At 35.9% G+C, this 17,697-nt stretch overlaps 1 protein-coding gene across 4 annotated transcripts in view; it reads right to left on the bottom strand.

Moving 5' to 3' along the window:
• Positions 1-249: 249 nt before the first annotated feature.
• Positions 250-17,697, bottom strand: part of NLGN1 (neuroligin 1) — a 969,997-nt gene continuing 952,549 nt past the window's right edge. For all 4 annotated transcript variants that reach the window (XM_086394734.1, XM_086394727.1, XM_086394719.1 and 1 more), the window contains 3 exons: positions 13,568-13,780; positions 9,407-10,196; positions 250-8,591 (listed from right to left, as the gene is read on the bottom strand). In XM_086394734.1, the coding sequence (XP_086250860.1) occupies positions 7,769-8,591; positions 9,407-10,196; positions 13,568-13,780 (1,826 nt within the window). In that variant the 3' untranslated portion in view covers positions 250-7,768. The remainder of the gene's footprint in view (positions 8,592-9,406; positions 10,197-13,567; positions 13,781-17,697) is intronic.

Below are 17,697 nucleotides of genomic sequence, written 5' to 3'. Positions count from 1 at the left end.
TCTCTCTCTTTTGACAAGCTGTGTATCAACTGTATCCAAGTTCCCAAACTTTACTCTCCAAATTCTTTCCCTGCCTTCACCAAGAGGTGAACACATCATAAAATATCATTGTTTCCATCAAATCAGAACTGTCAGCATATGTGTGGGCAATAGAAAGAAGTTGCAAGGGAACATTTATTTTGGAAATGTCTTTGTGTGTGTCAAGTGAAGAAAAAAATTATTTCTGAGTTTAAAAATGGTCAACACAACTTGGAAAACATGGTAATATTTATTTGTGATGATGAATTTGTTTTAATGAAAGCCATGGATGTCAAACACAAACTGAAACATGACAACCCAATGGCCTTTTATTACATAATACATGACATATGTCCCATTAATATGCTAAATGATAAGTGCAGAGAGGGATGAATCAAAAACACTAAAGTCCTTCTAAACACACCATCTAATACAGATATCAGTTCTGGATATGGCATTCAAAAATAGTTTCTCTGCTTTAATTTCATCTGCTGAGTTTTTGTAACTGTATTTGTACAGGTTTCTTTAAAGCTCTAATTATTATCATTCATTTCAACACAAAACTGCTAGCACTTTGGCTTGACTTTTCAGAGAACTAAATTCTGTCACATGGATACATATATAGATAGATATATTAATACAATGTCATTTGTCATTTGTAAATATATGAGTCTGAAAGGGCCATCATAAATATTCTATAAACCATATAGTTCCTAAGCTATATATACCATATGGTATATATAATGATTGACTAGAAAAAATTACTTAACTGTTTGATTTATTATTGTTGCTGACAACTTAGACTTCTTTTACATTAAAATTACTTATTTGGAAAAAAAAAAGTTTGCTATAGATTTAAATTTCTGCATGTACCATTAAATAAAATGCTAAATAATTGTTGTTATCCAGAAACTCACCTAGATCTGTCCAGAAGTCATTTGGACCCATTTGGTAACATACAAAAATCAAACTAAATGTAAGAAAAGACTTTTCTAAATACAATTTTCTTATTGAAAACTTATAACATGGTCATCCAATTATACCTTTTAAATTGAATTATTAGGAGCTGTAAATTAAAAAAAGACAATATTCATAAATAAAATCCTAGGAAGAAAGGCACTTATGCCCTGCACATGGTTATTCTAGTTTGTAGATGCTATAACCTTTTTCAAATTGAGCTGGTTTAGGCTTGCATACAAATACAGCAAAGTGTCAGAATAAAACCAAATAAGAATGCTTATGAAAAATAATCAAGCTGGTTACTAAATACTTCACCTCAGTAGGAAATTTCTTTAGCGACTTCTGACGGAAATTTGTAGTGCATGATGCTATATCAAGTGCAGGAGAGGTATAAGGCTGTTGGAGAAATTCCCTTAGTTTATTGACTAAAAAACCAAAACAACTGTCGTTAACAATAAAGCTTGACAAGATAATTAAATGAATGATAACAAAATCTCAGCAGGGAAGTGCCCATTAATTGAATTTATTTGGGAGCATGTTTTCACAAGTATAACCAAATCATCTAATTTTCACTCACATTAAAAAGTGATAGTCTATAACAACTAATTGCTAGAAATGAAGGGGAAGGCCAGTACCTTGAACCAATAACACAGAAGAAAACAAACTTCAAAGGATTGCCAGGATATTTGACAGCTTCCTAAGAACTCCATTCATCATTTTACCCTGTGAAAGTATTTCTGTGAAACTCGCCAAAGAAAAGAATCCCAGTAAGTTCTACGTAGCAGTGTCTTTAAAACTGGAACACGAAACCACATTCTTTGAATCTTTTCATTACATTAACATGTGTCATTATAAATATGTCAAGAGGTGAAATAAATGAGAATATGTTATAGATAAAACAACTGAGTTTTGGCATTTCTTTTCTGTAAGAAGATTAATGTCATCCTGCTATATTCTTTACTATTATGTATGGTTGATTGTTTTGAAAATTTTCGCTGCTGCTTTCATGTGGTACAGATCAAAAAAATTAGAAATAAAGCATTATTTGGTCAACTTTCAAATTTGAAATGAAGAATAAAATAATCTATATGTTACTCAAATTTTCTGCTTTGAGCTATTAGCATGATCTCTCCAGATTCAAGCTGGGTATTTTTCATGCTAGAGTAAATTATTTTCCAATTTCTTATAGTTAATAATGGAACTCATGAGAAATCTGTAGTAGTCAGGTAGATTTTGTTCACAGTCAACATATTCAACAAAAATTTAAAACTATGAGAACTGTCACTTTTATATTGCTAATCCCATTCTCTAAAACAACATTAAACCATTGATAAACTTTTGACAATAATTTGTGTAATAGCAAGACAATGAAATCAGATCATGAACTTTTTATTGCCAAATTTAGAAGTAAGTTGAAGAAAGTAGGATAAACCACTAGACCATTATGTATAACCTAAATCATATCCCTTATGATTATACAGTGGAAGAGACAAATAATTCAAGAAATTAGATCTGAGAGACAGAGTTTCTGAAGAACTATGGATGGAGGTTCATGACATTGTATAAGAGGCAGTGATCAAGACCATCCCCAAGAAAAAGAAATGCAGAAAGGCAAAATGGCTGTCTGAGGAGGCATCACAAATAGCTATGAAAAGAAGAGAAGTGAAAGGAAAAGGAGAAAAGGAAAGATATACTCATTTGAATGCAGAGTTCCAAAGAATAGCAAGGAGAGATAAGAAAGCCTTCCTCAGTGATCAATGCAAAGAAATAGAGGAAAATAATAGAATAGGAAAGACCAGAGTTCTCTTCAAGAAAATTAGAGATACCAAGGGAAACATTTCATGCAAAGATGGGCACAATATAGGACAGAAATGGTAGGGACCTAACAGAAGCAGAAGATATTAAGAAGAGGATAATATTAAGAGATATTAACCAGAATACACAGAAGAACTGTACAAAAAAGATCTTCATGACCCAGATAACCACAATGGTGTGATCACTCACCTAGAGCTAGACATCCTGGAATGCAAAGTCAAGATTACAAACAAAGCTAGTGGAGGTGATGGAATTCCAGTTGAGCTATTTCAAATCCTATAAGATGATGCTACAAAAGTGCTGCACTCAATATGCCAGCAAATTTGGAAAATTCAGCAGTGGCCACAGGTCTGGAAAAAGTCAGTTTTCATTCCAATTCAAAAGAAGGGCAATGACAAAGAATGCTCAAACTACTGCACAATTGCACTCATCTCACACACTAGCAAAGTAATGCTCAAAATTCTTTAAGCCAGGCTTCAACAGTATGTGAACTATGAACTTCCAGATGTTCAAGCTGGGTTTAGAAAAGGCAGAGAAATCAGAGATCAAATTGCCAACATCCGTTGGATCACCGAAAAAGCAAGAGAGTTCCAGAAAAACATATACTTCTGCTTTATTGACTATGCCAAAGCATTTGACTGTGTGGATCACAACAAACTGTGGAAAATTCTTAAAGAGATGGGAATGCCAGACCACCTTACCTGCCTCCCAAGAAATCTGTATGCAGGTCAAGAAACAACAGTTAGACGTGGACATAGAACAACAGACTGGTTCCAAACAGGGAAAGGAGTACATCAAGGCTGTATATTGTCACCCTGCTTATTTAACCTATATGCAGAGTACATCATGCAATATGCCAGGCTGGATAAAGCACAAGCTGGAATCAAGATTGCTGGGAGAAATATCCATAAACTCAGATATGCAGATGACACTACCCTTATGGCAGAAAGCAAAGAACTAAAGAGTCTCTTGATGAAAGTGAAAGAGGAGAGTGAAAAAGTTGGCTTGAAACTCAACATTCAGAAAACTAAGATCATGGCATCTGGTCCCATCAATTCTTGGCAAACAGATGGGGAAACAGTGGAAACAGTGAGACTTTATTATTTGGGCTCCAAAATCACTGTAGATGGTGACTGCAGCCATGAAATAAAAGACACTTGCTCCTTGGAAGAAAAGCTATGACCAACCTAGACAGCATATTCAAAAGCTGAGACATCACTTTGCTAACAAAGGTCCATATAGTCAAAGCTATGGTTTTTCCAGTAGTCATGTATGGATGTAAGAGTTGGACTATAAATAAAGCTGAGTGCCAAAGAACAGATGTTTTTGAACTGTGGTGTTGGAGAAAACTCTTGAGAGTCCCTTCGAAAGCATGGAGATCCAACGAGTCCATCCTAAAGGAAATCAGTCCTGAATATTCATTGGAAGGACTGATGCTGAAGATGAAACTCCAACACTTTGGCTACCTGATGCGAAGAACTGACTCACTGAAAAAGACCCTGATGCTGGGAAAGATTGAAAGTGGGAGGAGAAGGGGATGACAGAGGATGAGATGGTTGGATGGCATCACCCACTTGATGGACATGAGTTTGAGCAAGTTCTGGGAGTTGGTGATGGACAGGGAAGCCTGGAGTGCAGTAGTCCATGGGGTCACAAAGAGTTGGACATGACTGAGTGACTGAAATGAACTGAACTGAAGACAATGAAATAAAGTTAATTTGGCTTAATGTTTGTATAAATTGTAAGCAGCCTTGGCTATTTGCAGTTTCAGCAAAGGCAGGGAAATCTGAATTAATATGTGATGACAAAAATACTCTTTTAATTTTGTGATTTGTTTTCTAAAGAAAATCATCATAAATAAATATATTTAAAACATTTGGGTAAAATCTAATAACATTATTCAAAATACTTATTGCATTTAAAATTTGTTTCAGCTTTAAAAACAGCTCTTCATATTCTATTTATTGTGGGACATCATTTTACATTCAGAAAACTAGCTGCTGTAATATAAACTAGCAACTAACGTTCACAATGACATCATCATGACCTCAAACAGTAATAAAACTTAGAGCTGCTTTATCTTCCACAAAGTTTTTGCTACATTAATAAAACCAAAATAGGGCTATGCTTTGTTTTCCTAGGTCATTTCCCTAACTTATCTGTTACTCAGTCTACCTAGCTATCATAACAGACATTTATTTTATACTAATTCCCTAAATTAGTATAATTTAGGGAATAAATAAATGTCTGTTATGATAGCTAGGTAGACTGAGTAACAGATAAGTTTAGAGCAACAGATAAGTAGATAGATATAAATAAGGCCATCATTAAAATAGAACGGTTTTGCTAACTGAAGTAAAGCATATGAAAGATTTCGTTTATATCTTATTTTGTTGTCATTTCTATTTTTGTCTTTATCTTTTGTTTAATCAATATAGTAAAAGACAGTTTTTTGATTAAACAATATTTAAGATGCAAAACAATTCTTTATGTTTACATTGGCAGTTCACAGCCTAAAAGCATCATCACATCAGGCAAAAACTGAACATAGACCGCTCTGGATTTTGAAGACTTTGTTTTTCTCCCAACAGATTTTTATTTGAAGCTATGGAGCAACATCTACATTTTACTGATAGTTAATAATTGGGAGGGGGAATTATAAGTAAATAAATTCCTCAAAATGGAAGATTTTTATCTTTATTGTTAGCTTAAAGTCTTGCTCAGCACTTTAAAATTTTCTTAGAATGATAACTTTCTATCCATTACTTTATGGGAATTGAATCACCTTGATATTGGGAACCTAGATATTGTATTTCATAAATGTTGCACATTTATTTCCAATAGACCTGTTTCTTGATGATCAGAATTGGAACGTGTGTTTCTAACTGAAAACAATTGGCACATTTTATTTCCACGCCACTTTCACAAGAAGAGGTATTAAAAAATACATTGCTAATACTTTCCATGAGTTCCTGGGCTTATAAATTCATAATAAAATTAATGTTTCATCAGTTTCATTTTAGATGAGACTTGACTTTAAATACATAGTGTGTCTTCTGTAGAAGTTAACTGCATGTCTTCAAAAACCCGACTGGTCTAGAGAAATGACTCTCTGAGACGGTCATGTTTCATTTTTTTTCTTCTTTTTTTGTTTTTAAAAAAAGACAAAACAGCAATAAACATTTTAGCTCTTTAATGAGCAAAGATCATGTCTCTTAGCATTGGACTAATAGTCATTATTATCTTTATTTCACGCAATGACCAGTGACATGGCCAAGATGTACAAAGTTGTTTCCATCAAGTAGTATACAATTTTTTTTTTGTATAATAAGCTTTCATTCTTGAAAAAGAGTAACTGAAAAGAAAGGTTTCTGTTACTGCAGTTAGTTTGTCAGAGAAAGTTCTTTGCATTATCTTACAAACTATCAAAATTGCTAGTCATCTGAAAAAATGTAAAAAAAAATCACATAACTTTAGTCTAATAGAAATATAGTACAGGTAAGAGAGAAAGTATTTATCAGGATGTGCTCTTTAAGTCCATCTCGATTTTTTTTAATATAAATGTACATCTGATTACATATACAAACATTTGGAAAGGTCTGTGATATACTGTTACTGGTAAACAACAAGGGGATGAAGAGTTTTCTGTGGTCTTAGAATATTCATTTAAAATCACACGTACGTGTAAGACTACAATCCTCCAGGTGTTGACGCTCCTTCTAGGTTCTTTATCTACGTTGCACTCTATTGAGACTGTGTGAGTAAATTCCAGTGAATGAACCTCAGTGAGAAAGATAAGTGACATGAGGAGGGACATAACTTCATATTGAATTATTAGTAGTAAACATTTTGTCATGCAACATGAGTAAATCAATGAACTGAGAATTGTAATCAGAGTGGTAATTTGGGGCATCCTCAGATCATAAAGACTTGCAAGTTACTCTTTGGACACACTTCACCTTACCCTAAGGAACAAAATACAGAATAACAAAAACCACAGCAAATTATAGATCCTGTAACACATGTCCGATTAGGGTTATATTTCTAGAAAATATTTAGATGGGAATGAAAAGAACATTAAAAACACAGGAAATTTTTTTTTCTGGGATTCATATCAGCGAGTATTCACCACTATACCTATAGTTTCTTCAGATACATTTAGTAACTAATTCCTTCTATTATCAAAACTACTGTGAATTATTTTATTGTAATTACTTTTGCCCCCTAAATTCTTCTTTAGGTTCTGCCAATTGATGGAGGAAGCTTCTATTAAAAACTTCAATGGGATGAGAAGAATTTTAATTACGGCTTAATCAGCAGCACAGCCACCAAGCATATAAATTATCATGCACATCGTGCTAAAAATATCCAGTTTCCTTTATCCCCACAACTTTATACTGACAGCACTTATGTGATAATGTTGTACCTGCCAGTCTTTAAACTTCTTTGTTTTACTGGCAAATTTCAGCATGAGCCTCCGCTAAGGCCATTAACAGCATTGGTGCTTTGTGTACTTATCCAAATATGTAAATATGGTCTACACAATAAAACAGCTCCAAATAAAAACTGGTGAAAATTATCTGACATTCCATTGGTGTGTCCCTTGTGCATATTCATGGTTATTTTTAAAATTTTTATATTTTATATTTCAGACATAGTTCTTTCCTGTTTGGTGTTCCACATGCCTAATTCCATTATGTAACATAAATCTTCAAAAAATTAATTCTTGAATGTGAATGAAAAAGTATCATTCAGAACAATTGCTTCAAGCAATTGAAATTCGCTTTTAAAGTTGATTTGTTATATATGTACAATTCTTTTTTTTTTTCCAAAACCCCCAAAGTTCTTGATATGTATATTCACATAATATTCCTCCTTATTTAAATAGTAAGAGTCTTGTAGGTTGAAAGCCAAGGAATCTTCAGTAATCTTTTACTGCAATCCATCAAAAAAATAGTTTGTTTCTCTTATCTGGCTATACCCTGGTTGTTGAATGTGAATGGGGGTGGGGGTGGGGATGGGGCAGAGTATTGTTCTGTCCTCCAGTAAATGTATTGAATGTGTGTAAGGGTTGAATCCCTGGTATAGTGTTGGGAATCATTGTGATGGTGTTGGGTGTCATTAAGGGAACATCATCAGGTGACCTCCTCATAGCTAGCGTGTAATCTGGGGGACAGGCGGTCCGAAGAACCACCTCATGTGGATGGATGGACTCACATTCATGATCCAAATCAGTGTGCTTCATTTGGAGGGACATGATCTCCTCTTCTTGTGCGTGGGTCAGATCATTGGTAGTCGTGCGCTGGGGGCTGCATCTCCTGTGAACGTCATGTCTCCTCTTATCCTTTTTGTAGTACAGGGCTGCAAAGGCCAAGATGTTCAGAAATAGTAGGGATGCTCCAACGGCAATAGTGACGCTCAGCTCTGTTGAGTAGTCCCTTTGATCCACTGAAAATGGACTTGGCTGTTGTTTGGGATCATCCTGCTTGGCAGTGGGAAAGGCTGATGTGACAGGTACGGAATTTTTTCTCGTAGGTCTGAAAGTGATGTCAGTTGATGGCACTTTAGTTGTTGTCGAGGTATACTGAGAAATGTCATTGAGATTATGCAGATGAGGTACCAGCTCCAACCAGAGGTTTACCTTATTGGCTCTGTAATGTTCTTTAACTCTTGGTTTTAATCCAATATGGAGATAAAGTTGGTCTTTCTGGGAATATCTGGTCCATGCTACTTCTTCAAAGCGGTTGGGTTTGGTATGGATGAATTTTGTGTCTTGAGGGACTGGTTGATTTGGGTCACTAGAAAAGAGAAATTATGAGAAAGAAATTTACTTTATTCTTTTAAAAATCACAATGGCACTAGTTTAACATTTAATTGAAGAGGTAACTCAGCAAGGCTTTAGACGGTTTTAATATAACTTGGGTTAATTTAGAAATAGCAATTCCATTTCAGGCAGGTTGTTAAATGTTTGATAACACAATTTGAGTAAATCTCACTTTCTTGTTCTCTCTACCCATGGACTGCTACACATCCAAAGATAAAAAAATTCAAGTACAAGTGAGTTTTCTCATAGGCAAGCTAAGCAGAGACAGCAGTGGGAAAAAGTTGGGATTTGGAATTGGCAGGTGAGGACTGGAGTCCTAATGCTGCTATATACTGGACATTTGAATATATCTATGTGAAGCTTTCATAGACTAAGGCCCCTTTTCTGTAAAATGGGATTATCGTATTTGACCTGCTCTCCTCACAAGGTACTTGGGAGGATCAAAAGGCATACAGTACTGAAACTAAACTAAACTGAAAATCTCTATAAAATAAAACTTGTCATTATTGAATAATAGTAATAAATCCTGTGTAATTAAAAAAGAAACAAAATAAATTTAATTATTGAGTAATGCAATAAAGATAAAAGACTTTCTAATAAGCTTTACAAAGTAAGGATAAAGCAGTGATTTCTGAAACACCACAAATATAAATTTTGAATAAAGGAACTTAAATATTGTTGGCATTAACCTATTAAATTAAATCATTTGGACACAAAACATGTATATTTTAAGTGCTCAAGAGGATATTTTTACTAAAGTATAGCAAATTTCATTCCTTAGGTACCTACCCAGTTTTAGCAAAATTTGTCCAGTATGTCATTACAACTGCACTCAGCATCACATCATTTTTGGAGAAATTGCAAGGAAATAATTCTGTAGGTCCAATCATGGGTATTCCTAGTACATAGGGAACCTCATCTCCATGAGCTGCATCAGCCCAAGCTGGAACCTGATCTGTTTGGCAATGATGGTAAAAGGCATAGAAATAGGTGGGTGAACCAAAATTTGAGTGAAGATCTGCTGTAGCTACAGCTGGTGCCACCCACTGATGGTCCGTAAACAAAGCTAATAATGTCTTCCTTCTGGTTTCAGGGTTATGACGGTCAGCCCAGTCAGTATACATGAATTTAATGGTTTCTCTCAAAACATCCTTGCCTTCAGGATATCCATATAAGTTATCAACAAAATTGGAAACAGCAAAGTCAAAGTCACTAGCAGATATACCATCATCACTATCTACTATATTTTCAACAAATTTTAATCCTTCCCCTTGGTTTACTCCTAACATTATATCATAGTTGAGAAACTCTCCTTGCTCCATCAGTATCTGAGGGTCATCCGGTATCACATCACCATCAATCACAGGTCCAAAGGCTATGTGGTATCGTGCTGGTTGAATATCTTGGTCAACAAGTTCTTTGTAAGGCTTCTTCTGCAGGCATTCCACTAACTCTACTGTATCTGAAACATTGCAACCAACTTTTGTGGCCAACATTCTAGCATATTTTGCAGGTTGGAAACTAACAGCCCAGCTGGAAAGGGCTGTTCCACTTTGAGCTATTGCTCGTTGAAAGAGTCCTATGGGGAAAAAAAAAAACAACAACAAAATGTTTCAGATGACCTTTGAATAATGTTGTGGTAAAACAATCAAATCTGGTATTTGAGATGTGTATATAAAAACCCAGATATGACTCAAGAAACAGGGAGATAGAGACATTTTTGCTTAAGAGAAGGTACACAAATTCATCCCCAGGGTACAATGAATTGGAAAGATGGATTAGAGTCTTCTGCTTTCAGTAGCAACTACTTTGAGAAGAAAGAGATCTAAATTGTGCACTGTCTCAAAAAGGCAGTAAACAAGGAGAAATGGAGAATGTGTAAATGGTAGTGGTAAAAGCAGTCTCAAGTATTCATTTGCTCAGCATGTAAACACCTATGTTACTGTCACAGCCAACCAGATGGGGCTCTCTCCCCTTTAGCTTTACATCAGACTTTGTCTTGTCTTTTGAGGTTATTTCCTCCAATTTGGCTGCATGTATCTTTCTTCAAAATGGCTCTGTGTTTGTTTTAATCAGAATTTATTTGAAAACAATTGTTGATATGTTTACACAATTACTGGGGCTGGGAATCTGCTAATACCCTGGGGATGGCCTTAAAGGCACACAAAACAGAATACCACTTCAGACATATTCTTTCCAGCTCTTTATATCAGACACAGTATGTTGAAAACTCATCTTCCTGAGGAAGATATAACATTTTCAGTGTATTCGCTAGGTTAAAGAGAAAACCATCAGCAGAAGGATTTAGTGGGGGCAGGGGGTGATTTAACTTTTTCCACTGTTGAATGTGCACTGCTATATTTTATCAAAAAGATGAAAAGTACATGGTCCATTGCTTTTCACTTAATTACATTTAAAAATGATAAATCATGGTACCATATGCAGCTTGATAAGAGCTGCATACCATTCAAATTTATAAATGAACTTTACTTATTAGGGTATTTTCTAATAAAATTCTCATTTTAAAAATATAATTCATCTATTCTATTTTAAAAATTACCTTTATTGTCAACTTCCAAATACAGCTTTGTATTTCAGTTATTCAAACACATGCTCAATCATTCATATGTGTTAATATATAAGAATTCTTTTCCACAAAGGTGCTAAATTAATGACTAAATTAGAAGCAAAGCTTTCACTTTTTTTCTCCAAACACATATATGTATTCAAAATGCCTGTAATAATGTTTCCAGATAATTATAAAATATTCAAAAAGTCAAACAATACTAATAATATTTGTTTTGATTTCTGACATCTTTATGAAAATATTTTCAGTTTGCTACAGCAAAGAGAATACCTATAGTAACGAATAACTTTTTAAAACTGTGTTTGTCAACATTGGCTCAGAGAAATATTTTACTGCTTAAAAACTTTATAGCTAAAATAAGACTTCTATAAGATTCTTTCCCATTTTAGGGACTTAATGACATTAACTAAATACACCCAAAAAATACATATCACATTTAATATAGTCTGAAATATGCCATCTAAATGGTATTGGGAAAATCCACATATTCTATTAGTGAGAGTGCTCGTATGCATGATTGTTACAGGCCTGAGAATTGTTGCAGCTCTAGGAAGTTCCCAAACGTTAAAGTCTGTAACAGAGATAAAATTAGCCTGATGATTCCAAGACCCCTTCTGAGCATCTCCTGGTCAATTTAGGCAGCTTTGTTACTAGAAATAAGCTTAGAACTAGATCACACATAAGTACATTTATCTAGCCAGGCATGGATAGATTTCCTTGAAGAGTGTGTGTGATGGAATGTTATGTTTTCACCTCTTTGCACAGCCATTTGCCACTGTTTACCACATTGATTGATTGATGAATAGCAACACTAGCTGATGGACTAATTGATTCATCTCTTTATAAAATGCTAGTTTTATATTGGCTGAAAATGGCTTTGATACCCATGTTCACTTTACATTTAGAAAAAAAATTTAGAAAAAAAATCAGTGCAAATAGGCTTTGAGACCAAATGACCCTAAGAATCTGAAGAGATTGGCTAACATTATCCTAGATAAGTACTGGTGTTAGTTTAGTCTTCAAGCTAGAACATTCTAATCTGTTCAAGTACAGAAAAAAACAACAAACTTTATTATTTCAAAATAAGTCATTTCACTGAAGACCAAAATCTCTATACTTTGGGAGAGTTCTCATACAGGTGTCATTTTGTTATCTTGAATCAGAACTCTACTGATAAAGTGAGATATTACATAAACTATGTCTACAAATTAAGTCAGTAATAATATATGATCCTCCAAATATATAAACTCATTTAATGACTGTTATTCTGAAATTTGACATTAATGTGTCTTTGATGCCAAAAACAAATATTCTGTGTCTAATGCTCATATACTAAAACTTAGTCTTACAAACTCACAAGCTTCATGATTTAAAACTGACAGTGTATACTTTCTTAATATCCATAAACTGACAATGGAAAAGCAGAAAATATAAGATGGTTGATATGTATTCTCTCTTTTCCTATCTATTCTGTATGTATAATGGAGAGAAAGTATTTACTTTACAGATTTCTCTAACAAAACACCTCTATTCTTGTGGATATTTCAAGTTAATAATGCTATAAGAATGGGTGACTAAACTCATGGTAAAATGGGAGTTCATAAAGACCAGCATGATAAGCCTTGCACAGGCATTTTGGAAAAAAGATGTCAAGGCCAGAAAATGGAGACAAAAACAATATCTCATGGATTTAACCAGCCTCAGTGTTCCAGGCTGCTTTGCCAGGCTTCAGGGGGAAAAATAACATTTTTGAGTTGAAAATAGAAAAAGCACAAAATCAAACATATTTTTCTTTTTAATCAAAAGCTCTACTAGTGACCTTAATGCTTTGACAATTTTGGATCATGCATGCAAAATAATCAAACGTCTGTCCTCTACTCAGACAAGTGAAAATGATGTTTCCAGACGAACTAGCTAACAACCGCTTCCTTATTATCTTCATACTAGTAAAGGGTTTAAAAGTTTACCATCTAGAAAATAGATTATATACAAGCCTTGCATTAAACGATATTTTTTTAAAAACCCATGTCTTTGATTTTGATTACTGAATCAACATAACAGAAATGTGAACATCTTTGATTTTCCCCAGAATCACCCTTTGGAGGAGAGAAAAGTTACTGTAATGTTAATTATTCTGAAGTGTGCTTGTAAGGGCATCCAAACCAAGCTCCACAGGAAACAAAGAAAAGAGTTTGACAAAAATTTAAACATGCATAGAGAAGCTGAAGAAACAAAGTTTGAAACAGTTATTGAGTTCATTCTAACATTTAGTTTAAACAGAAATATATACAGAGCATCACATACTACTGATGGTGGTGGCATGCAGACACCAAAATTGTCAAAATTTGCAACCTGCATAATACCTTTGGTTGAATTGCTCCAACGGTTACCTTCAGAATAATGGGATAAAGTCAGCAGATTGACACATGAACCCCCAGCGCCAGATCCAAAAACAGTGATTCTTAAGGGGTCACCACCAAAGAATCCAATATTCTCACTAGTCCATCTTAAAGCCTGTATGAGATCAAGGAGTCCATAGTTTCCTTTTGCAGCCTGATCCCCTGTGCTCAAGAAACCTGGAAAATAGAAACCAAAAGACATCAAAGAACACCATTTTGAGTTGACATGAGTCAAACAGATATAAAATTTAAATAAAATTGAAACCTGTTTTCATCAAGATGAGTAAAACCCAAGTTCTTTAGGAAAAAATTATTTTCCACCAGAATAAACTAATTTACTTTAGGAAGAATAGCAGAGACTAAAATCTGGAAAATGATATTTATCTTCCCCAAATGTTTCCCAAGCTATCCAGGTAACAGGTAACAGGTAGCAGGTAAAGACAGAATGAAAACATTGTGAAAGACCTCAAGAGAGACATTCTAGGGGCTGACTTACTTGGTGGAGATATTTGAGATAGTATCATGGGGTGTATGAGGGTGTGTTTTTGCATAAAAACTGTCAGTCCTCAAGTTGCTTGTGGTCTTATATGGCTGGAATTTAATGTATGTGTGGCAGACTGGCAGGATATGAGGACACAGAACAGGGGTATTTTTCTAAGACTTGTGCATAAAATTATATGCAACTCTTTGCATGTATAGGTATATGCACATATTTATTGATGATGCGCCATGGTTAAGAATCACTGTAGCTGATATAATTTGAGATTATATTTTAGAATATAATGCCCAAGATGCTAAACTGAGATAATATAAGAAGTTAGAAAACAATATAGAACATTTGAAGATTCTTGAAAAGTTGAGATTCATATTTCTCCAATGTTCAAAGCTCAATTTCATAGTGAATTTAATAATGAAGAGGAATATATGTTGATTAATAGAATGAGGGTGGGGAGAGGTTACAAAGATCTAAACTGACAGAGTAGAAAAGGCAATTTAAAAAAAGGAGATGGATAGTGCAAAACTGATAAAGAGAAACCTCAATTAAAATAGAGTTGGGAAGTCAGAAAGGGGAGCTCTCATGCACTGTGACAATAGCAGAGCCCAAAAGGAAGAAAAGCTTTCCTTGCCTGGCAAGAGCTCAGCCAATGAGAGACTCTCACAACTCGGTCCCTGAAAAGCCACTATACTTCAAACTCTTCAAAGTCCTCCAACAGACTCTTTGTTTACTATATGCTCCCACCTTCCTTTTCCCTTTTTTAAAAAAGTCCTTCTTTCCTTGCTGTGGGGGGACTGGCATGTGGCTCGCCATAGTTGTAGACCCCAAACTGCAATTCTTCGTTGATCCCAAGCAAACCCACTTCTACTGGGGAAATTGCTGGCTGTCTATTTAAGTCAACATTTTGGTGGCCTGCATGGAGATCCAGACAAGACCCCTGATGATTTCCAGGCTAGTGATGGTAGACAAGTGTGATGCTCACATTGAACCCATTGCTGCTCACTGCTTTTCTTGTCAGCCCTGGGATTTAAGAGTTAGTCTTTCTTCTGGACCTAAGCTTCTGCCCTATTTGCACTTTGAAGTCCTCCAGGCTTCACTGGGGCTCTGTTTTAAGACTATGTCTCTTCTGGCTACCTGGAGAAGGAAATGACAATCCACTCCAGTACTATTGCCTGGAAAATACCATGGACAAAGGAGCCTGGTAGGCTACAGTCCATGGGGTCGCAAAGAGTCGGACACTACTGAACGACTTCACTTCACTTCACTTCTTTTCTGGCTAAGACTTTGTTCTGTATGTGTGCGAGTACTTATTTGGCATCTGCCTGATTTTTGAAATTGGCCTTTTTGAATTGGAACTGTGCTCATCTTCGGCAGGATTCCTTCTGGAACGGGGAGGGGGAGGTGGGGTGGGGGCTGTTCCTCCTGGAATTGGCTAGCCTTTGGTTCATTCCACTGGGATCAGGGGCTGCTTCATTATAACTGTGTGGGTTCAGCCTTTGACTCAATTCCTTTTGGAAGAGGGGCTATTTTATTGGCACTGTGCTATTAAGCCTTTGGCCTGATTCCCTTTGAATTGGGCTGTTACATTAGAGCTGTACTGAGCAGACCTTCAGAACTAGAGTGTTCCTTCTGAACTGGCTGGTATTAGACCTGCAGGCTGTTTGAGCTGTTTGCGTTGCTTGAGATGTTTATGCTATTTGAAAATTATCCTTTTACTCTAGGTAGAAATCTTTGAGAAATGGGATCCCTACTATCTAGAGTTTTGAGCATGCCCATTTACAGGGACTCTGGCCAATTTTATGTTTAAAAACTATAGTCCTTCCTCAGGCGTATTTCTAACCAAATGGACCAACCTAACTAAAGGTGATTTAGAATATCAGTGGCCATTATGGGGAATTTTTAAAATCCCCAAACTCATTTTTCTTAAAACCAAATTGGAAAATGATCCAACATTTCCAGAAACTTAATGCAATACTTATTTTAATTGGTATTCTGAGGTTTCCAAATGTTATCAGGAGCCTAAAATTGCTTCTCTGCAAAATAAGATGTTTAAGATGAGTTGAGGCAAAAGAAAGAAAACAACAAAGAAAGATTCAGTTCAGTTCAGTCGCTCAGTCGTGTCCAACTCTTTGCGACCCCATGAACCACAGCACGCCAGGCCTCCCTGTCCATCACCAACTCCCAGAGTCCACCCAAACCCATGTCCACTGAGTCTGTGATGCCATCCAACCATCTCATCCTCTGTTGTCCCCTTCTCCTCCTGCCCTCAATCTTTCCCAGGATCATGGTCTTTTCAAATGAGTCAGCTCTTTGCATCAGGTGGCCAAAGTATTGGAGTTTCAGCTTCAACATCAGTCCTTCCAATTCTTGTAAAACCTCATGCTCCTTCCCTGCCTTCTTTGTCTCAGGACCTGCCTCTGGTGCCATCTTCCTCTTCCCTCTATATCACCTGGTGGTGGTGGTGGTTTAGTCACACTAAGTTGTGTCCATCTCTTGCAATCCCATGAACTGTAGCCTGACAGGATCCTCTACCGTGGGATTTCCCAGGCAAGAATACTAGAGGGGGTTGCCATTTCCTCCTCCAGGGTATCTTCCTGACCCAGAGATTGAACCTGGGTCTCCTGCATTGCAGCCAAATTCTTTACCGCTGAGCCTCCAGGGAAGATCTTATATCACCTACACCTTCTTTATAAGCTAAATTCCTCCACACTAATTCTCTTGCCAAACTTCCCTTTTCCTTGAAACCACAGTCAAAGATTTTCCCAAAGTAACAAAAAATCCTCACAGAATTACTAAGGAATTTAATATAGTCATTCAGACTTATCTACCTGGTTTGTCTGACCTATATCAGCTAGTTCATAAGTTTGTTGGTGAAGGCCAGACCCACTACTGGATGAAAACCGCTGAGAATATCCTGAAAGGTGTCTAGAATCACAACTGAAAGAGCAGCCTGCTACTTTACTATCTGATCAGGCTCAAGCAATCACCGGTGACTCATCAGGCAATTCCTAGGGATTTACCTAAGTTTGTTGATTGGACAAAATTCAGGCTTGCACACAAAAATCTGATGAAACTGGTCATAACTATTAAAATCAACTTCAGATTATTTTTAGAGAAAATTCTTTTCTTCTTTCAGATGTTGATTCTATCCTGGTAACTTTAAACTCTGTATTCATGAATGGGCTAACCTGGGACCTTTTCTTCCAGTAAAAAGAATCAGGATGGAATGGGAAACCACATCCACTCCTGGTTTAGTTAATCTGACAAGCCAGCTCTCTCTCACTCTAAATGAGTTACCTAAAAGGAAAAACATCAACCTTCTTAATCTTGAGCTCCAGCAAATGAAGATTCCCTAAACAAAACCTTAGTCTTTCCTGATGGCTCAGAGTAAAGAATCAGCCTGCAATGCGGAAGACATGGATTTGATCCCTGGGTCAGGAAGATCCTCTGGAGAAGGAAATGGCAAACCACTCCAATATTCTTGCCTGTGAAGGCCCATGGACAGTGGAGCCTGGAGGGCTACTACAGTCCATGGGGTCGAAAAAGAGTTGGATACGACTTACAACAACAAACAAAACCCAAACTACCCTGGTTTCTT

This window comes from Bos grunniens, chromosome 1 (assembly GCF_055505025.1).
Source record: "Bos grunniens cultivar Pamir isolate PY7600 chromosome 1, Bosgru_T2T1.0, whole genome shotgun sequence".
NCBI lineage: Eukaryota > Metazoa > Chordata > Mammalia > Artiodactyla > Bovidae > Bos > Bos grunniens.
Note: the sequence above shows the minus strand (reverse complement) of the source record. Positions and strands in the feature narration are given on the sequence as shown.